The sequence below is a fragment of the Chlamydotis macqueenii genome, chromosome 3 (genome assembly GCF_036417535.1).
Source record: "Chlamydotis macqueenii isolate bChlMac1 chromosome 3, bChlMac1.mat, whole genome shotgun sequence".
NCBI lineage: Eukaryota > Metazoa > Chordata > Aves > Otidiformes > Otididae > Chlamydotis > Chlamydotis macqueenii.
This window is the reverse complement of record NC_141558.1, coordinates 68,879,354-68,902,840: the sequence shown is the minus strand read 5'-3', so window position 1 is coordinate 68,902,840 and position 23,487 is coordinate 68,879,354. Positions and strand designations below refer to the sequence as shown.

Sequence of the window (23,487 nt, the reverse complement as noted above, 5' to 3'; positions counted from 1 at the left end):
TAAAGTGTACTGAGCTTTTATGATATGAGCCCAAAGCTGTGACAACTGTTAATAACTAAAAGAGATTTTCAATCAACATTCTGTTGAAATCATTAGAAAGCCTCATCAAAAATAGCCACTAATGTTAAGAAACCAGAAAGTCTGTTTTAGAAATTAAACAGGAAAGCTTATCTTCTGTGATGTGTGAGTTATTATTGTCTTTTAGATAATCCGCATGCACTACTCTGACAAGAAACTTTTTAAAACATTCCACACAGCCATGCAGCTATGTCTGGCAGCCAGTAAACTGGCCAAATAGCTCAAAAACCTGAAAAATAAATTCATTCCAATTGCACATTATCCTTGCAACATGATCAAATCAGTTCTGTTCAGTGATCTATTTAGCCCGTTCAGATTATTCTGGATTTACACCAGGATGGTTCAAATTACCTCACCACTCCCACACAGCAACCAAAGCAAACACTTGCTAACATTTGAGAGGTGGGCGAGGAGGCAAAGTTAGTTACATCACCACCACCTTTCCCACAAGCTGAAGAGGAGGCACATGCCAATAGTCGATGAAAAACACACCAGCAGGCCTTTGCTTGGCTGAAGAGCAATTCTCAGAATTACAGAATTATTATCAAGATTGGAAAAGACCTAAAAGATCATCCAGTCCAACCATCACCAATACTTCTCAGCTAAATCATATCCCTCAACATAACATCCAAACGTTTCTTGAACACCCCCATGGTCGGTGACTCCACCACCTCCCTGAGCAGTGCATTCCAGTGCCTGACTACCCTTTCCGAGAAGTAATATTTCCTAATGTCCAGCCTGAATCTCCCCTGGCGCAGCTTGAAACCATTGCCTCTAGTTCTATCACTGTCTACACGAGACAAAAGGCCGACCCCTAGCTCACTACAACCTCCCTTCAGGAAGTTATAGAGAGCTATAAGGTCTCCCCTGAGCCTCCTCTTCTCCAGACTAAACAATCTCAGCTCCCTCAGCCGCTCCTCATAAGGCCTGTGCTCCAGACCCCTCACCAGCTTCGTAGCCCTCCTCTGAACGCGTTCCAGGGCCTCAATGTCTTTCTTGCAGTGAGGGGCCCAAAACTGAACACAGTACTCGAGGTGCGGCCTCACCAGTGCCGAGTACAGGGGGACAATTACCTCCCTGTTCCTGCTAGTAACACTGTTTTTGATGCAAGCCAGGATGCCGTTGGCCTTCTTGGCCACCCGGGCACACTGTCGGCTCATGCTCAGCCGAGCATCAATCAGTACCCCCAGGTCCGTTTCCTCCACACAGTCCTCCAGCCACTCCGCCCCAAGCCCATAGCGCTGCCTGGGGTTGTTGTTGCCGAAGTGCAGGACTCAGCATTTGGTCTTGTTGAACCTCATCCCATTGGCCTCAGATGTATGAATTCAAATTTCTTTCCTGCATACAGCAGCAAAGAAGCTGGCTAGAGTTAAACAAGAAGGGATACTGATATGGCAGAGGGAGAGCAGGTTCTACCTTGTACTGCTGCACACAGTCTTGGAGTTTGCTGATGACACTAGGACCAACAGATATTAAAAGGAACTGCTTAGCAGCAGCTTACTCTCTGCCTTTTCTGTGTCTTCAGGAATGAAAACAGAGAACCTCACTGTGCTTACATCTAAGCATGCATCTTAAATCATTCCTGGACCTAAGCCTTCCAGTTAAAAACTGCAGCATAAATGGGAGGGTGCAGCTCAAGAAGACCTCACTGCACCCATCAGTCACTAGCAACAGCAAGTACATCTAGGGTAACTTTAGGAACAACATAAAACAGAAGTCTCCATGGTATTCCCATTACCGATAGGAACGTAGCCTGATCTTGAAAGCATAAATTGAGAGGGCCTGCCGATGTAACCTGCTCCACTGCTAACTATCAAATATTTTTCCAATGTCTGATAGCATTGTTACAAATTAAACCAACTACTTCCTACCTTATCCTAACAGGCAAGTGAAACAAATTAGCCACAGTCCTGTTTATAACAACCCATACTTATTAAAAGACAGTTTTCACAACTAGTCACCCTGTCTTCTCTATTATAAACAACACAGAGCCCATTCTTTCATTTTCTTCTTAGGAGCTACATGTTAATTACACTAGAGTATATTGCTCTCTTTTTTTTTTTTACTAGCTGCCTAATTTGCTTACCTCCTTTTCAAAGCCGAGCACTCAAAACAGGACATACTTCTTCAGCTACGGCCCCAGTAGTATTGAATGAACAATTAACTTCTTTGCCTCCTCTGCTATCCCACGTGTTGTCAGTGCATCCCAGACTGATGCCTGTCTATCTCTGCAGCAAATTGCAATCAGCTGTAACTTCCCAATCTTTTCTGTAGAACTGCTTCTTGGCCAGAATTATTCCTCATTTTATAGCTGTGCTTTTGATTTTTCCATGCTAGGTATAGAACTCGGTTCTTTCCTTTGCAGAAATCCATCTTTCTGATTTCAGACTATTTCTCCACTTTATCAAGCTCATTTGGAATTATAATTAGCTTTCCACAGTGCTTGCAACCCCTATCTCCCCTCCTCGCACACTAGCACAGCTTGGTGTCATCATGCACCACACTACAGCTGTGACAAGGAGAAGTGCCGGTGGTTTTTTGAGTTTGAATATAAAATCAATTCCTTAAGAATGTCAGTTTAAATAGCCAGCAAAATATTTTAAAAGGATCTGTTGAATATGTCTCTGCTGACTGCAAGGGAGTTGCACTAGATGGCCTTTAAAGGTCCCTTCCAACCCAAACTATTCTATGAAAAGTAGCTCCTCTTCCAAAGGAGCATATCAGGTGAGCACAAAGCTGTGGTAAGTTTTTAGCTCTGGGGAAAAAAAAACTGACCAGTGATTTAGTGTTGGGGGCAATGAATATCAGAAGCCCTGGGATTGAAAAATAAGGGACTTTCTAAGAGAAGCAAAATTGAGGGCACCTGGTGGTGGGAAGATGATAAGGAACATCTGGAGGTGGTTAGAGGGACTATGGGTATAAAAGCATGGAAATAGTAAGAATAGGGGGCTCTCTGCCTAGCTTGTAGCAGAGTTTGAGATCATGACTGAGACTTTGCTCTAACAACTGGACTACACTCTATCAATTGGATTATGCTCTAAACAACTACACACTGAAAATTTAGCCCATGGCAGCACCAACCTTTAACTATATAACCTCATTAATAAAGAATAGGAAATATAACCAAGGGAGTTTCTGCATTTGTTTATGGACCAGGTAATATAAGGTGGATAACTTAATTTTGCAGCACTTTTAGTCTTGTTCCTATCTGTAATATGTATTTCCTGGAAGCAAATATCCAAATCATATAGCCAAGGTTTCAGTATCTACTCTGTATTGCCCCCTTGTATTTTAGAATGTATTAAGTGCATAGCCATCTTAATTTAGCCTCAGAGTATATGCTCAGGTGTTTTTCCAGACAAGCATTTAGAAGATTGGAAAGTCTCACAAAATGTTCCTATGAATTGTTCCATGGAGAGCACATCTAGAAGACCAAATGACTGCAGGATCCCATGGCACCATTATAGCCAAAAGTTACTGCTCACTGTGCAAAGTGACTTGTAGAGGTGTATACAAAATCGTGCAATTACAAAAAAAACAAAATCCCCAAACTTGAAACCACCTCCAAATAAACAGGATAGTTGCTAGCCAAGTAACTTGTATGTATGTCACCTGCTAAAATCCAAGCCTTTTCAGGTAAAGGGCTGACAATTTTACATTAAAACATGACTTGTATTAGCTTTATTAGAAATTTCACAAAAAGTCAAAACCCTTCTTGCTCTGCAAACAAGTAGTACAGAATCCCCTTGCCTTTTTCTGTTTGCTGAATAGCATATCAAAACACTACAGAAACTTGGGATATCAGGGAAGGCTCTCTGGGAAGGAAATAAAACAAAACCAACTCGTCAAATGAGACTTCCTGCTGCTGCACACCATGTGGTGCTCTAGTGAGCTGCATCTGTTCAGCTGTTAAACATAGTGGTGAATATGATACTGACAGCAGTGACATTATCAAATATGCTGAGTGGTTATAAAGGCTCCATAGTATAATCTTTTCACTTTTTATTTTAATTGGTAGAAGTTACTGTAAAGTAGCTTCATGTATGATAATGCTCCTTGTGCACATCCCCAAATGGGAAGGCACTGCTACATAATCCACAATGTGCCTTGACAACTCCATCTGCTATGCAAGAGAAAGGCTGAGTACTTTTGCTCCATGAACTTTCTGTTGTTCCCTGGAATTCACTGGGTCAGGAAAAAAAAAAAAAACAAAAACAAAAACGATATGCGGAAAAATAAGGCTTCAGGACATTAATGGGGTTTCACAGTGAACAGGAAGAATGCAGTCCATAGCATTCAGTGTGTAGGCAGTAAGCACAAGTCCACCAAGGATGAGGGCTGAACAGAAAATAACAAGAGATTCAAGCCCCAAAATGGAGCATGATGACATCCGTTGAGGATGCAATGCTTCAACCCCATCCTTCAATCCAGAGGCCCAGGATGAAGAGAAGTATGTGACTCATCAGCAGAATATATAGATAGAAGATTTCCTAGTCCTTTACAAGCGGCTTTTCCTAGACCACAGAGAATGTATAACACTGCAGCAGCAAATATGATTTACATCTCCCTGAGGGAATATTTGGACTTACATTTGGTCCTTGACTGAACATAGATTATCACCTACAAATTCTAGCACAAGAAGTTAAAGCCACATTAGTAGTTTCATGCTGCTGTGCCGAAGGCTTCAGGATAATTTCACAGAGAACTGGCAAAACTGAAGGACTGCGTCTTTCCTTTGTTCCTCAGCATCCCTTACTCAATGTAAACTAGGTAATTATCGAAAGCCAAGAAATGCATGAGTCAGTTCTTTCAGCTAATCCACCCTCCGGAGCATCAGAATGCTTCAGTGTAAATGGGCTTTCATGAACCGAGAGACAGTTAAGCCTCTCCAAACACTTAATAGGAAAACTCACCTGTTGTTAGTGGGACTGTTATATTAAGCATAAACTACCAGAATACTGACAACATCAGTTCATTAAATCCTTATCCTGTCTGTTATTGTTGCAGAAATTCTTGTGACTGGCATTATCTAAGCAAAAAAAAACAAAAAGAGATTTAACAGTGGCAGCAGCCCACTGTCAAACAGGAAGAATCACTGTAAGATTGACAGGGAAGGCAAATATACATCTATGGTTGTTGCTGGGAGAGAAAGGAAAATTCTCCTCAGTGACACACCAGCAGCAGAGATGCACTGATGTCAAGCATGTCATGCTCAGGTAAGAGAGATAGTGATGAGATAGCATAGGCAAGTTACTGAAAAGCAGATGTAAGAAGAAAAAAAATATAACTGGTAACCTCAGGTTTGGGAAATCTAGATAAATTCCATGTTCTGGCTCTATTTCCTGCATGACCCTAGTGCAAATGAGTTAGTCTCAAAGATTGCAAAAGTGAAATAATTAAATTGGATGAAAGTAGGAACCAGGCCCAAGTGTGTTCAGTCCTACCCTCTGGTATACAAGATTAAATTCAGTGATTTTACTGTATTTACTCCTCACTGACACAGTGGTGTAAGTGAAAAGGGAGAAAGGCTCAAGATGCTAAAACAGTCTAGAAGAATAAAAGCAAATTATCATGAAATATTAAAACAAGTTCCCTGTTTGGTGATGACACTGAGGCATCACAGAGCAAAACCTGAATTAAGTAAGTGGTCTAATTAACTAATTATGAGTTACAATTAAGGTAGTATCTCACAAAACCAGAACAGTGTTAAGAGGAGCTTTCCATATTAGCACAAAGTGATTAACTATAATAGCAATGTTTACTTAAACAAATGCCTGAAGCAGAGCAGCAGGATCTATAAAATTGCCTCTGCACCTTTCACCTTCCAGCAGGAGTTTTCTGGCCTGATGTAGATCCTGCTTAAACTTACCCATATTTCTGCAGTTTCTTCAGACAAATTAATAGTAGAACTGGTTGGATGAGAACTATTTGGAGTTAGGATCAGAATCTGTTCAGGCCACCAACAGCGCTTTTCCCCTAGCCTTGTTCTGCACCAACAGGCTAATCTCTCTGGTATTAAAAATGATATTGTTCATACTGCATGTTCACTGAAAAACTGCTACACTGGTACTTTGTGCTGCAGTGCACACTATATCCTTATCCTCACTTACAGCTCATAAATTTAAAAGACAGGGAGTTAATGGGCCAGATCTTGGGTTCTGGCTTATATTCATAAGAAACAAACCTTGTTCTGTCCTGTGCAAACCTGGCCCGTGTTCAATGGGTCACAACAACCCGAGAGTCAGTCTCTCTTATTCAAGCTGCCATCAGGAGCTAAAAGCATCGTCTAGGATATTCTGAAAGTGATGCCATTGCTCATGTCTGTCCCTTTTTTTTTTTTCCAAACCACACATTGTTAGCCCAAAGTGCCTACAACCTGCCTACACCCTGCACTGTCACAGCTTCTAACACACTGGGTACATATGCCTTCCACTTGGTTTTGAGCCAGGCATGCCTAGCAGGGAGGAAGAAGTGTAAATCTTTTTGTGCTTTTCTAAAATTAGACAAGAACTAGGCAGTAATAAACTAGGAAACATTATCAGGGCTGACTCTATTATATTCCTAGATATAACAAACAGTATATGCTTAATAAAATATACAATAGATATAATAAGCAAAGAAGTACCCATGCAGGACAGGTGAACAAATGTGACTAGCTCTTGGAAGCAACCCTCAATCATCCAGAGCTCTCACTCTCCAAATAATCACAATAATTTCCTATGATTTGGTGCTTCCTCCTTTGGGTGGTCAGCCAGGTTTCAGTGAACATCTCAACTGTTCTGCTATTGCAAGTAGCCAAGTATTTTTAAAATCTTAATAAGGTTGCTAAAACGTCTGCTAAATTTTTCATCAACATTTCATGGCAATGTTCTGGAAGAGTCGGTGCCAAGTTATTTAAATACCTGTAACCTTCATGTACAAGGATGTTGGCTAGTAACCAGTGCAGGGAATTTTGGATTAAAAGGATCTGATTAGACTAGGATGGGTCTAAAACATCAACATGATAATATAACCTTAACTAGGAAAGGTGTGGCTACAGGGGACAGTTGGGCTATTTATTTATCTGTACATTATAGATTAATTCTTGTGAACTCCTTTCTGAAGCCAGAGACTCAGTATTTATATGTAAAAAACCTAGTCACAAAAGGATATGTCTCCTAATTTTGGCCACATGCTTATTTGCTTTCTTCTTGCTTCTTTTATTCTTTAATTAAACAGAACCAATCAATGGTCCTCATCAAGAAGGTCTTCCATGTGAGTACACCATACAGTCACCATCTGAAGTGACTCCTCTGTTCCTTTACCTATATGATGGGCCTCATTCTTTGTGAACAAAAAGGTATGTGATCACTCAGATTCCTGGAGGTTGCCACCTGCTTTCACTGGGAGGCACTGGGACTGCAGAAAATGTGCAGCACATGAATTTCTGTTTGAGGATATAGCAGAAAAACAACTTAGGAAACAAGGGAAAGGAAAGAGAAAGAAAGAATCTTTGAAAATATGACTGGACATAATCCATACAGTACTTCCGAGCTTTAAAATTAATAATGTAAAAAATAAGAGTTACTTAAAAATGAGAGCCTCTTCAAGTATATCTTAACTAAATATGCTTGCTATTTTGCTTGCCTTTCCAAATTGGTCCACTTCAGTTCTTAAAAATGCACAGTTTTTATTATTAGTATAACACGACTCAGACCAAATCCCTTCTAGTCTTAATCTTTTTAGCATTTTTTTAAATTCAACAAGGCCCCAGGAAAATTAAATTCCATGTTTATGTTGGATCAAAAGTCCCATTTGTGTACAGTTTGCAACAGTAAAGTCAAAGGAAGACTTGCCATCAAATTCAGTTACAAAGTTTTGGATCGTAAGCAGTTCAGCCAACAGATGTATTCAATTTACAGTATAATCTTGAGATATGTGAGATCAGAAGGGATCTTAGAGTCCACAGTCTGGTCTGTAAGATCATTTCATACAATGCCATGGCCACATGCAGTTCTTTCCATATTGCTGTCAGATGATTCTAATATATGTGGGGCCACCAGATGTGTTTCAAATATCTACTCACCCTCAGGCAGGGTCTACATTTTTACTAGAAGAAAGCACCTCAGGAGATTTGTTAGTGTTGAGGGGTGGAGCATTTTGTGACTGACACATGCTATTTTAGCTAAGAACTTAGGTCCTACTGGTTGAGCAGTTTTCTCTTGCCAAGGGGCTGGCAGGTGGTGACCCCGTAGTAGAGCATGCTTTTTGGGAAGGAAGCTTTTATCCTCCCAAAAGCATGAAAGGAGCAGGATGTATAAAGGAGTAGAGTAGAGGAAGAAGTGAGAACTTCTATTTATCCCAAGACAGAGGAAGAAGGTGAAAGGAGTTGCTTCCCCTCAAGCACAGTTCTAGGCTGGGGAACCAGAAAATCACAGCTGGGAGATCAGACCTTCCACGCCATCCTGAGGATTTCTCCTTTCAGCACTCCATGATGGCAGTCATAGCCAAACCATTTAATTATATCAACTGTCTAAATTCCATTCATATTTTTCATGCAGTAATATATGAGTCTGCTCTGTGCCAAAATTAGCACATTTCCATAACCTTTTCTCAGGCTGTTTATGGCAAGAACAGATCACTGTTGCTCAGTGTGCAATAGCAGACTGTGAAGAGTATTCAAGATGAGGCATTAACGAACAGCTTATATAATAAAATGCCTTCTCAGAGTTTCTTTAATCTATGTCTCTGCTAATACAAAAAAATAACTTAATTGCATGTTTTCAAGGCATGGCTTGACCATTTCAGTGATTTATTTATTTTCTTTCCTACAAACTTAGACCTTTAACCTGATCAGTGAGGTAAATGATTGCTGCATTTAGCACAAATTCCCTAGATTAATTCATTTCTCCCATTCTAATTAACTTAATGTTTGTGTACATTGAATTGCATTCTCACCTGCCTGTCTAGTCCCATAAATGATTATTTTTTGATTGCACTCCTTTTCATTATTCAAACCCATAAGCAAGTCTGGAAATCCTTTCATAGACATTTTTTCTTCAGTGTAAAGATTAACACATAGTCTAGTTGCTGAGTTTTTTGTTCCCCAAAGAGAAGTGCAATCACTGCCCACAACAGTTAAACTTCCTATAGCATTTTACAGACACATACATTGAGGAAAAAAATCATTAATAATCATGTATATAAGCATAATAAAGAAATATCAAATAGTAGCAGGATTCTGGATTAGATAACATCAGCCTTAAGAAATTTTCTTGTGCCTCAAGGTAGCAGAATATTAAATATCACAACTCTGATGCACATAATGATCCAAAGTCTTTCCAGGGCTCCTGAGTGATCCCTGATGCCCACTTAGTTGATATGACGATGGCTTGACTTTCAGAGGTGCTGACTATATTCAGCTTCCATTGACTTTAGCCACTGCTGTGCATGCTCAGCACTTCTAAAATATCAGATTTCTGAAACCTCATTCGGCTTTTTTTTTAGCCCTTCCTGCACATGAATAATTTGATTTTAAATTCATTATTGTTTCATGCACATACGAGCCACCAGTGGCCTAACCAATATCTTTGCACTGCACAGATACACATACAATAATAATCAGGAACTCCATATTTGAGAGATGATTATTAGAAGAAACATTATCCTGGGAATATGTTTTTAAAATATTATTAAACGCTTCCTGGGGAAATTCATTAGTTCCAATACACAATACTAAAATCAAAGGTATTTCTACCATCAATCTCACTGAAAGTATACCAAACACTCTAGGCATTGATCCAAATACAACTAAGTCAATAAGAATCTTTCAATTGACTTCCAGTAGGCATTAAGCCCAAAACATACGAAGTATTCAAAAGAGAATAACAAATTCGTTTCTCTTAAGACTCTGCATTTTTTTTCTCTGTTACACTCAAATACAGAAGTCTGATCCTCACACAAGTTTTACCATTTCTATTCACTCAAGGGAAGGTCATTATATTTGCATAAATTAAAATTATCCATATATTATGTATATGCACAACAGAATCTAACATAGTCAGCTCTTAAAAGTCTGGTGCAGAAGAACACTGCATACGTATAACTAAGAGACAGAGTGAGGGGAGGAGGAAATAACAGTCCTTTTAAATTTGCCAAAAGTTAAAAAAAATGAGTAGGAAAAAAGTTGAGAGGACTTTTGCAGAATTTTCCATTAACTTAAAGCTGAAAATCAAAACCACTTGACATCATTTTTTTTTTCCACAGAAGTCAACATTTCATTTAAATATTTTTCTAGTTTACAAAAAATTAAATACGTCATATACAAAAACTGAAGAAATAGCTCAGAAAATGGGGAAGCATTAACTTCCCTTTAAACTAAGAGAATTTTTCTACCAAAGCTGACAAAAACTCCAAAAAAATTTCACTTCATTTTTACCCACATCTTCCTCATGGAAGTTTCAAATGAAAAATGCTTTTCCCACAATATGTATTTTAATAGATGTCGTATATAAATAGTTGGGACAAAGAGCACAAACCAAATCTATTCATGATCCAAAACCCAATTTTCGTTAAGACATACATTATTTCCTCTGCTAAGACTTTCACCTCAGTCATTAATTATAACTCTGAAGGCTTCAAAAACATGTTTTGGAAATATAAGCACAATACTGATTAATCTATCATGCCAGTAATGCTGCATCTTCAGAGTATTTCAGGTTAATTAAGTGTGTTACACCTTGCATATATTGATACTATCTGTCCTTAATCATACCATACTTTTTCAGGTAAGATGTTACCACATCTTTTAAAATAGTTTTCTGTGCTTTCCCATGACAGTATTAATATTATTGGTTTAAATTTTCTCTATAATTATTTTTCCTAATAACATCAGAGAGAATGAAATAAAAAAAAAATGTCGACCACAATCTACCCTGACTTGAATTTCTTTATATTTTTGTACATTTACTATATCCTAGGTAGGATGGTCACTCTTCTCTCACTGGAATTACAAGGTGGTTTTCCCCAGCTTCCCCCAGAAGAGGGTTAGGACAAAGTTCAAAATGCTGCCACATCTGCCTTATTCCTTATTTTAAATCCTAGGATGTTTGTTATCAGAACAATCTTCATTACTTCACCTACATCAGCAGATCTGTGCTATCTATAACTGAGGTAAATTACTAATTCCTCTCCTCACTTGAGATAATAGAAATGAGCCCAGTTAAGTTTTAGTAGCTAGTGTCCTGTAGGCTCGGTGTCTTTTCTGGAACAAAAAAGCTGTAAGATCTAAAATGGTCTGCTGGACTTATTTCCCATACAAATTTCTTCTCAATTACAAAATCAGCTGTAACCATAAAAACAGCACATTGTTTTTGTGCTCCCAAAATACTTCAATTTTAAAACAAATGACACAAACAAAGAAGACAGAGAAACTGCTGGCTCTTTTCATTAGGCACACAAAATGTTACACTTTAGTATAGTTTACAGTCTTTAATTTTAACAATTAAAGACAAAACCATGGTATAATTTGTATTTAAAATAATTTTTAAAGTGATTTAAGTCTATTGATGGTAATTTATCCTCCTTGTCTTCATTAGTAGAGCAAATATTACTTGTGCCACACAGGAGAATGCCAGTTTCCTATTCTACCAGAATTGCCAGAAAGAGTAATTTAAGAGGATTTCTTAGCCTCTGAGGCAACATCTTTGTCTGACTTCACTTTGTTCTTCACCATATAAAAGCTAGAAACTCAAAGCAGCAACATCACCATGCTTGTGAAAGACGATGACATATATATCTATCTATCTACTTTTTTGTTTAATGACTTGGGAGAAGAGGGTGGGAAGAGAAGAAAAGCAGAGATGGGAACACTGATAGAATTACCTACAAGCTTTAGAAATCAGTGAAAAAGCCAAGCACAGAAGTGCATGTGGTGATTAACCAAATACTGCATGAATAAGCTGCCTCCTTTTTTCCATTTGGCGTGGAGATGGATGTGGACCATGCGGAAAAGAAAGGGAAGAAAAGGAGGATTATAGTAATTTTCAGAGCTACCTGTCCTTCTTTTACTTGTCAGCATGAGAAGGAAGAGGCAGTAGACTTTTAGGCATGATATCTATTTCCTCTTGAACTAGATCTCCCAGCAGAGACTGCACAAGAGACTGTCTCACTTCCATAACAGAAGTCAAGTGACAACTATGAAAACTAATTGCTGCAACTCTGGATGACTAAATCATATTAACATCCCTTTCTTGAAGCACAGAGATGCATACATATCGTACACATAACCAGTCCTTTATATCTAAGCTACTACAGTACAGGTGGAGTTTTAAAATAACCTATCTTGGAATTCAAAATATTTGCACTGGAACTGTTAAGCATCTGGTAGCAATGCAGATTACACATTTTTGAAATGTTTTTCATATTAACAATGCTTATTTGCGGAGGTTAAATGATTACTTTAAATAAATGTGTTCCTAACCTAACACTAAAGCTGTGACTCAGATGACCAAGTAGCAATTTTCCAAATCAGAATTTGTTATGAGCTTGATTTCATTATTAGGTTTACATCGTCTTTAAGTAAATAGAATAATAAAGAGGGAAAGCCCACAATGAAGTACCCTAATCAAACTCATAATTTCCTCTTCCATTTCCAGAATGAAAAAGGTTAAAAGCAAGCTACCTCATAGCTCACACCAAACAAGCACCCTCCCCAAAATACTAGTGAGGACTAAGATTTAATTTTTTTTAACTCTAAGCAATAGTTCTATGTGGAACTTTCTTTGGCACCATTCTGCTGAAAATACACTTAAAATCTGACACACATCTGTGTCAGATCTTGTCACTGAAAGGATCTGAGCGATTAATGACCTCCTGGGTAAAATGGAAGCTCAGTAACAAAAGAAACAGTTTCTATAATACTGTAAAACCAAATCCCAGCATAATTAAATCACAACTATATCCATGTTATAATGTTGCAGTTGATATAACACAGCTAAGTTATCCATATACAGTGCATCTCAATGTACACAGGCATTTATTGCTCATGCATATTCATTATACAAGCAGGTGAGTTGCAAAAGAACATGCAGAATTAGACTCTTCCCTCCTTCCCATTTTTTCTCCTTCCCCTATTGACAGCTTTTGCATGTTTCTGGTTATTTAGTAGACAAGACACTCTTAGTGGCATCTCAACATCAGTAGAAGAAGGAAGTTTGAATGACACAATCCTCCTACTACTTTTATTACAGCTAGTTTAGTGCAATAGCTGCCGATATGAAAAAACTTCGATCCAATAAATGATTTTTCATACATGAAATATACATAGGCCTCTCTGTTTCTATGTTCTTCTTCATTTTTATAACCATGATGTTTCACAATATCTTGCTGAGCTAAAATAGATCTCAGGTAAAATTCTCAGAATCTCAGAAGTGCCCACAATTCCTCTGACTTTAATAAGATAGATGTTCTTTGGTACCACGAGTGCTTTTGAAAATACTGCCTTTCAACTTTCTTTTGAATACCATCCTTCTTTGAAATAGATTCCAGGAAATTATATCCTAGCAGTTTTCCAAGCTTTAACTAACATTGATGACTTGTAAAAAAATCCTTGCCAGATGTCTCAGGATTTCAGGTCAATCCCTTAGTGTCTCCAAGCTAGAGACAGACTAAAGAGAAGCAGCCCTTGGAAGGTCAGACCTCGCTCCAGTTAAATTTCTGAACAGTTATGACAGATTTTGCTCTGAAGCACAGCAGGCTTCAAGGAGGTTCCTGAAGTCTCTTGCAAAGACAATAGGAGGAGGCTAGGATCACCTCTCAGAGCATGATAATAGAAGCCCTTTTGCTGCCTCATAGGAGTTTCAAAAGACTGGTAAAGTAAAATCGGTTATTTTTCTCATCCCTACAAAAGTGGTAGTGTTTCTGACCATTGAAAACTCTCAGTTCTTTTATTTTAAACATCTGTTGCTACAGCACGGGTATAAGAACATTATTTGGGAAAACAAACAAAAAAAAAGAAAACTTATGACCAGGCAATGATTTTTGATCGCCAACTCATAATTAATGAATGCAATGTTTGTTTTAAAATGGATAAATCAAGGCTAGACACAAGATTGCACAGATACTATGATTTTGATAGACTTCAGGTACAGAATCATAGAACAGTTAGGATTGGAAGGGACCTTTAAAGGTCATGTAGTCCAACCCCCCTGCAAAGAGCAGGGATATCAGGTTTCTCAGAGCCCCATCCAACCTGGCCTTGAATGTTTCCAGGGATGGGGCATCTTCCACCTCTCTGGCCAACCTGTTCCAGTGTTCCACCACCTTCAGTGTAAAAAAATTCTTCCCTATATCAACCGTGAATCTACCTCCCTCTATTTTAAAACCATTACCCCTCATTCTTTTACAACAGGCCCTACTGAAGAGTTTCTCCTCATCTTCCTTATAAGCCCCCTTTAGGTACTGGAAGGCTGCTATAAGGGCTCCCTGGAGCCTCCTCTTCTCCAGGCTGAACAGCCCCAACTCTCTCAGCCTGTCCTCATAGGAAAGGTGCTCCAGCCCTTTTATCATCTTTGTGGCCCTCCTCTGGACTCACTCCAACAGGTCCATGTCCTTCTTAGGTTGGAGGGTTCAGAGCTGGATGCAGTACCCCAAGTGGGGTCTCACCAGGGCAGAGTAGAGGGGGAGAATCACCTCCCTCCACCTGCTGGCCACGCTTCTCTTGATGCAGCCCAGGATGCAGTTGGCATTCTGGGCTGCAAGCATGCATTGCCGGCTCATGTTGAGCTTCTCATGCAACAGCACTCCCAAATCTTTCTCCTCAGGGCTGCTCGCAATCCATTCTCTGCCCAGCCTGTATTTATGCCTGGGATTGCCATGACCCAGGTGCAGGATCTTACACTTGGCCTTCTTGAACTTCATGAGGTTGGCACGGGCCCACCTCTCCAGCCTGTCAAGGTCCCTCTGGATGGCATCCCTCCCCTCCAGTGTGTGGATGGCACCACACAGCTTGGTGTCATTGGTGAACTTGCTGAGGGTGCACTCTATCCCACTGTCCATGTTGCTGACAAAGATGCGAAACAAGGCTAGTCCCAATACCAACCCCTGAGATATGTCACTTGTGACCGGTCTCCACTTGGACATTGAGCCGTTAACCACCACTCTTTGAGTGTGGCCATGCAGCCAATTCCTTATCCACCAAGTGGTCTGTTTGTCAAAGCCACGTCTCTCCAGTCTGGAGACAAGGATGTCGTGCAGGGCAGTGTTAAATGCTTTGCACAAGAAAAACTACAGGAAAAACATTTCTTAATATGCTCATGAAAAAGAAAATACTATGTGAAGAAAGTAACACTGTTGACCGCAGTGGATAGACCTGGTCTTAGATTGCAAAGAAATGGGCAAACAACAACTAGGTTCTTGATGGTAGATGCAGCTTTGGAAAGAAAATTTTAAAATTCTCTTCAGTAACACAATACTTGCCTTGAAAAATGTAGGCTCTCGGCTTTTCTGGCACCTGGGAGAAGTTGCTTTTTTCACATTTTTAAATTAAGATTGTATAATACTAGCCAGCCATTTTGTCTGTGTGTTTCACTGTGAGAGAAAGGTATAGACAACCTCTGAATTTTATTTAAGGTCTTCTTTCTTTGTTTATTTACCCAAGGCAGTAAATTAAAAAAAAAAAAAATCACCTTGCTCCACAATGCAAGAGTGCCTTCACAGAAATAAGGAGTGTGGAAAGATTGAATACTGTAATTCCCTCTAATTCTGAAAATGATCACTGCTGAATGTTTTCTGAGGGTAAAAGTGTAATTGGTTATAGATCAATAAGTAATTTAATTCAAAAGGAACTCTTTTGTTCCTGAAAGTAGAGTGATTCTTAAATCAAAATCAAACTAATATATTAATAAAGTTGAGACTAATCTAAACAACACAATTTTATACTGCCCTAGTTATGTTTATCTCAACTGATCATTTATTTATGTTGCCATAAAAATCCAGATGCTTTCAATTTTGATTGCTAGTTATTTGCTTTAAGGCAGCTGAAATTACTTTTTTAGACTTCCTAGCTTGACAATCTTACTTTCTGCTTATGATTTATCATCACAAAGGAATGATGAAATCAGAGGATAAATTCTAGTATTAATAATAAGCACAGTCAATTGTGATGCACTGTAATTCACCTAGCAGATTCCAGACTAAATCCTCCAGGATTAACGTACCTTCCTCTGACATTGCTAAATCCTGTTTTATGTAATTAGGTTTCAGTAAACTGCTATATCCGTACAGGTATCATAGTATGATTTTTAATTGAAAAGATATATTAAGTAGCACTGCATAAAGTAAAAGGCATTTTTAGAATGTTTGAGACCTTGTACAGTATTGCATACTATAAGCCATTATAATTTAGTTCACTATTGCTCCGAAAAGATTAATTAACAACTGCTGTATTTACATTAAAATAAATTAAAACCCCACAAATATAAGAACAATCAAAATAAGAAGAAACATCATGCATTCTTAATAATACTTACGATATGCAGCTCTAAATAATCTCCGAGCCCAGTAGAACTGTCCACTCGCACCAGCACAGCTTCTTTTTGAACAGTACTAAACCCTATTGCCAGTCTGTCTGCACGAGTGCTTGGCCGATCATTAGGAGGCCATGTGTAAGTGATTTGTCCACCACCTTTGCTAAAGATATATGTTGTTCCCGCTGTAAAACAGAAATAAAGATAATTAGCTCACTTGCACCAATGCAAACCCACATTGAAATCATATGCTCTACAAAAATCAGGATGTTCTCGTATAGCAAATGGATTCATAGAACTAAATAAGACTATATTTCAACATGAAGGGGTCTTTATCTCTGAAAATTTTGCAGCAAGTGAAATATTAGTGCTTTTTATATAGTGTAATCAATACAGAATGTAACATAATTGCATATGCAGTAACTTAAAATACCATAGCTCTGATTCAGATATGTGTATCTGTTCAAGAGACTTCCTAAGCATATGCTTGAAGAATATGTTTCTGTGATGTGCAGAGTAGGGATGAGTTGAACCAAATGCTTCCTAAACTGGGCCTATGTGGAGAAGAAATCAAGTAATTCCAGTTATCTCATGACTGACAAAAAAAAAATGCAGCTCTTTATTTACACAAGGAAAATGACACACACTAAATGGTACATCATCGTGCCCAGTGAAGCAAGACCTGACGTTCAAGCAAGACAAATACATTCAGATAAGATTTTTGTGGATCTGAGGTTAATCAGCTTGTGACAATGGGGATAACAAATGGAAACACACTTTACTTGTAATGTTAGGACAAAAAGATACCAGTCTGCCTTGTAAGTAAGCAATGGCTTATTTGCATAACACTCAATGTATAACTTATAAGAGTGAAAATCTTTGCACATTATCTCCAGTGTGCACTTACAAAATCTATAATCTGTTTTAAACAAGTGTTGTAATCTGAAACCACTTAGCACTCAGGTGCTTCACTTCACCACCAGCATATTTCCTCTGAACTGAAATAGCAGCATATCTGGACATTTTCCACTTAAAACTTGTACCCTAACAACAGCATATAGCAGGCAAATTGTGCATGCACTCGATCTTTCATTTGTAAAGTTACTACAAGTTGTCTGCTTCTTTTCTATGAAGACAGGACAAAGCTAAGGGAGATATGTCAGTGCATGGTAAATAACAGATATCTAGTTTTACTAGCTGTTCTAAGCTGGTTTACTGTGTGGCTACTCTCAATTTTGTTCAATGCAATTCACTTTATTCCATCCAATACTCTCAGTACGTACTTCCTATGTCCACGTAGGGACATAGTGCATAACAACATAATTGTAATTTTCTTACTTTCTTTCAAGAAGGATCAAAAATGCTATAAGCATACAAAAAGATCTAAAATTCATTGAACGTGTAGACTTTTAAAGCTGAAAACAAGAAGGACTGTATAGTTACACCACTCCTTCAACTTCCAGACGTCTCAAAATCTTATTCTACAGCTGAGTGAGACTGCTTTGTATTAGTCTCAAAACAAAAAGGTCACCTGGTCTTTTTGAAAATATATCATATATTTATTTCTAACATCACTTTTCCTTTATGGAATTACATATCTACTAATTAGGTTTTTCCAGTATAATCAACTTGTAATATTTTATGCATTGTGCACAGCACTTAAAAAACTGTAAAGCTCATTTTATATCAGCACACTTGCAGGATTGCACTGTGCTTCAAATAGATCTCTTGGCTTTTCATTTGATGGCAAAATACCAACCTGAATGTGTTTTACGAAAACTTGTCAACTCTCTTTAGTAAAGATGAACACGATAACAGATCTGATATCTAAGGTTTCACTTACACTCCAACTGAAATCAGGGTTTATCATCATTGTAAAGAGTTGTGCAAGAGCAGTGAAAATAGGGCCTGTGCCTTAAGAAAGCTCGATAATGGGCATGGGCAAATGGTGTCTGGTTTAGGAGTCTGTGCGACAAAAACCTCATCTCCTGCTCTCCCATCCTTGCCTTCCTCATATGTGGTGCTCTGAAATGCACAATAATCTGTTGCATGCTATTCAGTAATGATGTCCGAATCTCCAGTTCTAGTACATGTCAAAACGAGAACACGTGAGACACGTAATACCACTCATGAGGGTCCCCAAGTTCTCTTTGCTGCTAGTGTGGATTTCAAATCTGGACCCAATTGAAAAGTGACAGAGTTTGGACCTTCATACAGTATATGTCACACTGGTGTCTGTAGTGGAAGGATTTATTCTGTGTTGATGAAAAACTGAAGGCTTGATACAAAGCTCATTAAAAACAGTGACAGCCTTTCTGTTGACTTCATAAAATGTTGTGTCAGGTCACAAACGAGGTTCTTATAAGCAACAAAAAAAAAAGAGAAGGCTAAGAAAAAACAAATCCTTACATCTCAATGTCACAGATGAAACTGTTAGAATAGTACATAAGATTTAAGTAGGAGTGCATAATTCTCCTTTTCTTGGTTGTAACAGATGTGTTTACCCAATATAGAAAACAATGAAAAGCCTGCCAAGCCATGGTGCAGTCATACTGAATACAATGACCCAGAAGTAAATCTCCAGATCTGAACAATGAGAGACTCTTATTGTTCTTATTCAGAGTGAATCTTTGTCACAATTCTTTGCTAAATACTGCCCTTTAAAAAACCAGTGAAGAGCAATTCATTCCATACTGCTGCTGCATTGAAGCCAAGGTCAGTGTCATTAAGGCTGGATAAATCCAGCTGTAAATCTTAAACTATGTAGAATAAACATCAAAGTTAAAAAACTTATATTTTATCCATGATAACTTGTGGCTTACTTTTTTTTTATAGCAAAGCTTTTCCTTCTTTGTAACTGTCCATTTTGTAGCTCTTCAAACTAACTGTGTGTGTCTGGTAACAAGCTAATTAATCCATGCTGATCTGCCTCTGTCTAAGCTGTACAGGGAGTCACGTTCTTTGAATTTCCTGTATTAATTATGAAAAAAAATGGGTCGGAAGCCATTTGAGAATAGGTCCTCTAGTGTTTATATTTCAAGAAAGACAAATATAATAATGTAAAATTTATTACTCTGGGATTGATCTCAGCTTATAGTCCAACCTCCTATTAACTATTAAAAGCTAAAAACTAAGCAGTTGTGCGAAACCACCCTGCTTACTATGAATTTTGGATCTCTTAAGAAATAACAGAGGAAGCCTAATTCATTTGCTCCATAAAGGCTTTTATGCTGTCTGACAAAGCTTATAACGTGTCTGCCATTCTTTCAGAACATTGTCACTAAAAACCAGTCGTCTTCCTTCTCTCTTTTAGCTTACGGCACTGCACTGTGTTGTTTGGGGTTTATCATCTCAAGAGAATTGAAAGCAGCAGAATTAGAATGTCAAGAATAGCAATGCCATCAGCACAGTACTTGTAAGTAGAGTTTGTAACATGCCAGTTATATCTCCCAGCCGCAGAATTTACTGCATAATTCTTTATGTGTCCCTGTATCTACACAATGTTTAGGAAAAATGTCCATGCAGCTCTTTGAAATTCTTAACCGCGAAAGCATAGCTCCTATTGTAAGAAACCGCCAGTGGTCAAGATACAGTAATGTTTTTTAATGGTCTGGGTCTCTCAAGTCCTACTTGTTTGCAAAATTTATCTTTATGAAATAGCGCATTCTTTTCAGCACAGCCTGGCAGCAACTCAAGGACATCTGCTTACCTATACAGTATTAAGCAGACAAATATTTTGTTTAGTATCCATTTACTGTATATTACTGTGTATGACTGCAAAACTTTTCAATATTTATTGCTCTGAAGTCACATCTGATGTAGTTTAATAGTTCGCTCAAATCAAGAACAAATCTACCTTCCTCATGTTCATCCCAATTTTGTGTTTAAGGTATATTGCACCGAAGAGTAAGGTACATAACTCTATTTTCCACATATAACGTTAGTAACTTAATGTTTATTTTCAACATTTCAATCTGAAACATCAGGTTTCAGATTCTGATTAAGTGAAAACAATGCTTTGCGTGAGTGCTGGACCCCAGTGAACTATGATTCCATCACACTCCAGCTGGAAAACTAAAGACTGAAGCCTGTAAACTTCAATAATGAAAACTATTAGCTGCCATTTCATAAACAGTAAAGTAATTTTTAACTATTATTTAAAAATACGAAGGGTAAGCATTGCTAGTTATAAAGAGAAATTACCCAATAATGTAATTTTCTTCCTTCTGTATGTTATCAGTATTTTACTTAATTCTGGGCTACAGTATGAATCCTCTTATTCCCACTGGTAAGTAATTACTTGCATTGATAAACCTGCTGAATCCAGTGAGACTATTTGTTCAGGCTGCTATTAATTACCAAGAGTGAAGAATTTACAATATTAATATATACATATATATATACATACATTTACACAGATATCTATATGGTGGCATTCACCACACTTGCTACATTCAGAGGAGCATGTGAATCTCCAGTAATACTTCTTTTTACATTTTCATCAATATATTTTCATTCCGCCCAAGCTGAAGTTCCAGAAAAGACATTTGTTGGAAGAACAATACATCAGCTCACATGTCATCCATCAAGTTCCTGGAATGCGTAGAGAACTGCTTCCTCATACAAATGTTAGATGAGCCAGCCAGGAATGAGACGCTGCTGGACTTGCTACTCACAAACAGAGAAAACCTGCTTCGTAATACCTCAGTTAGCGATAGCCTTGGCTGCAGCGATCACAATATTGTTGTGTTGGGGATCTTGCTCAGCATGCTGAAGGTTAGTACTAAGACAAAGGTTTTATATTTTAGAAGAGCAAAATTTAGCTCACTCAGAGTTCAGTTGGGAGGGATTCTGTGGGAAGCTTCCATGAAGGATAAAGGAGCTAGCGAGTGCTGGGAGTTTTTCAAGAACACTCTCCTGGAAGCATAAAAACTGTTCACCCCCTTTAAAGGTAAGGGAAATAGGTGGAGCAAGAAACTCGCTTGGCTTAACTGTGAGCCTCTGAGATTACTCAAAACCAAGAAAGGCATACCAGAGATGGGAAAGCAGATGAATACCCATTGAGAACTACAAGGGCATTGCCAGGGTGTGCAGAGATGCTGTTAGAAAAGCTCAGCTCAAATTGAAATTGGACAGAGATGTCAAAAACTACAAGAAAGGGTTCTTCAGGCATGTAAACAACAAGCAGAAAAAAAAAGAAGGAAAATATTGGCCTACTGTTAAATAGGAGAGGTGAATTAGCCACCAACAATGCTGAGAAGGCAGTTATTCTGAACATTTTCTTCATCTCTGTCTTTACTAGCCCTGTTGGGACCAAAAATCCAGGTTGATCCAAACACAGACTCACCATCAGTGAAGGACAAGTTGGTATGTGAACTGTTACAGGAGCTTGATCCCTCAAATCGATGAGCCCTGACAATGTCCACCCAAGGATGTTAAGAGAGCTGGCTGATGACATAGTGTGGCCGCCCTGCATAATCTTCGAGAAGTTATAGAGATTGGGAGATGTCCCAGAGGACTGGAAGAAGGCTAACGTCACCCTTATCTACAAGAAGAGCTTAAAGCAGCATCCAGGAAATTATAGGCCCATCAGTCTTACTTCAGTCCCTGGAAAAGTTATGGAATGAATCTTCCTGGAGGCTATCACAAGTTAAATGAAGTACGTGATTGGGAAAAGCTGGTATGGATGCACCAAGAGCAAATCATGCTTAACAAACATGATTGACTTCTATGACAAAGTAACCGCTCTGCTGATGTGGGACAAGCAGTAGACACTGTCTACCTGGATTTCCCCAAGGCTTTCAGTATGGCTGCCTACAGCCTCCTCCTAGAGCAATCAATATGTTACGGTCTGGACACGTGGTCTGTGCAGTGGGTGGGGAGCTGGCTGACAAGCCACTGGTGGTGGTAAATAGCTCCTTCTCAAACTGGCAATCTGTTGCAAGTGGGGTCTCCCAGGGATTAATATTGGGCCCAATGCAGTTTAGTATCTTCATATATGATCCAGATGATAAATTCAAGTGTACCCTGATGAACTCTGCTGATGATATCAAACTGAGTGGGGAAGTGGATACTTCGGAAGGGAGAGCCATCCTGCAGGAACACCTGGATAGGCTGGAAGAGTAGGCTAACAAGAACATTATGAAGATCAACAAGGACAAGTGTAAGGTCTTGCACCTGGGAAAATATAATCCAGAAGTGCAGCACAGACCGGGATCTATCCAGCTGGGAAGCAGCACTGTGGAAAGAGACCTGAGAGTGTTGGTGGACAACAAGCTCAATATGAATGGTGTGCTGCTGCAGCAAAGAAAGCCAACGGGATGCTGGATTGCATCAACAAGAGAACCACCGTTAGAGATAAAGAAGGCATTATTCCACTCTACTCAGCATTTGTCAGGCCACATCTGGAATATGGTGTTCAGTTTATGTCCCTGCTATACAAAAAAAAAGCTGTAGACAGGATGGAGAGGGTCCAGAGAAGGGCCAGAAAGATGATCAAAGGACTGGGAAGACTGCCATATGAGGAAAGGCTGAGATAACTGGGTTTGTTCAGCCTTGAGAAAGGAAGGCTTGGGGAGACCTTATCATCATGTTCCAGTATTTAAAGAGTGGCTAAAAGAAGATAGACACTCCCTTTTTACAACGAGTCACATGGAAAAGATGAGGGGTAATGGGTACAAGTTACTCCTGGGAAGGTTCCTACTGGACACGAGGAAAATTTTTCACAGTGAGAACAATCAGCCATTGGAATAATCTCCCCAGGGAAGAAGTAGATTCCCCAACATTGGACACTTTTAAGATTCAACTGGACAGGGTGCTGGGCCATCTTGTCTAGATCATGTTTTTTACAAGAAAGGTTGGACCAGATGATCCTTGAGGTCCCTTCCAGTCTGGGAAAAGTACA

General features: G+C 38.8%; 1 protein-coding gene across 22 annotated transcripts in view; it reads right to left on the bottom strand.

Annotated features, from left to right (window-relative positions):
• NRXN1 (neurexin 1) overlaps positions 1 to 23,487 on the bottom strand; it is a 747,071-nt gene that overhangs the window by 214,711 nt on the left and 508,873 nt on the right. For all 22 annotated transcript variants that reach the window (XM_086743374.1, XM_086743376.1, XM_086743383.1 and 19 more), the window contains one exon: positions 16,587 to 16,768. In XM_086743374.1, the coding sequence (XP_086599500.1) occupies positions 16,587 to 16,768 (182 nt within the window). The remainder of the gene's footprint in view (positions 1 to 16,586; positions 16,769 to 23,487) is intronic.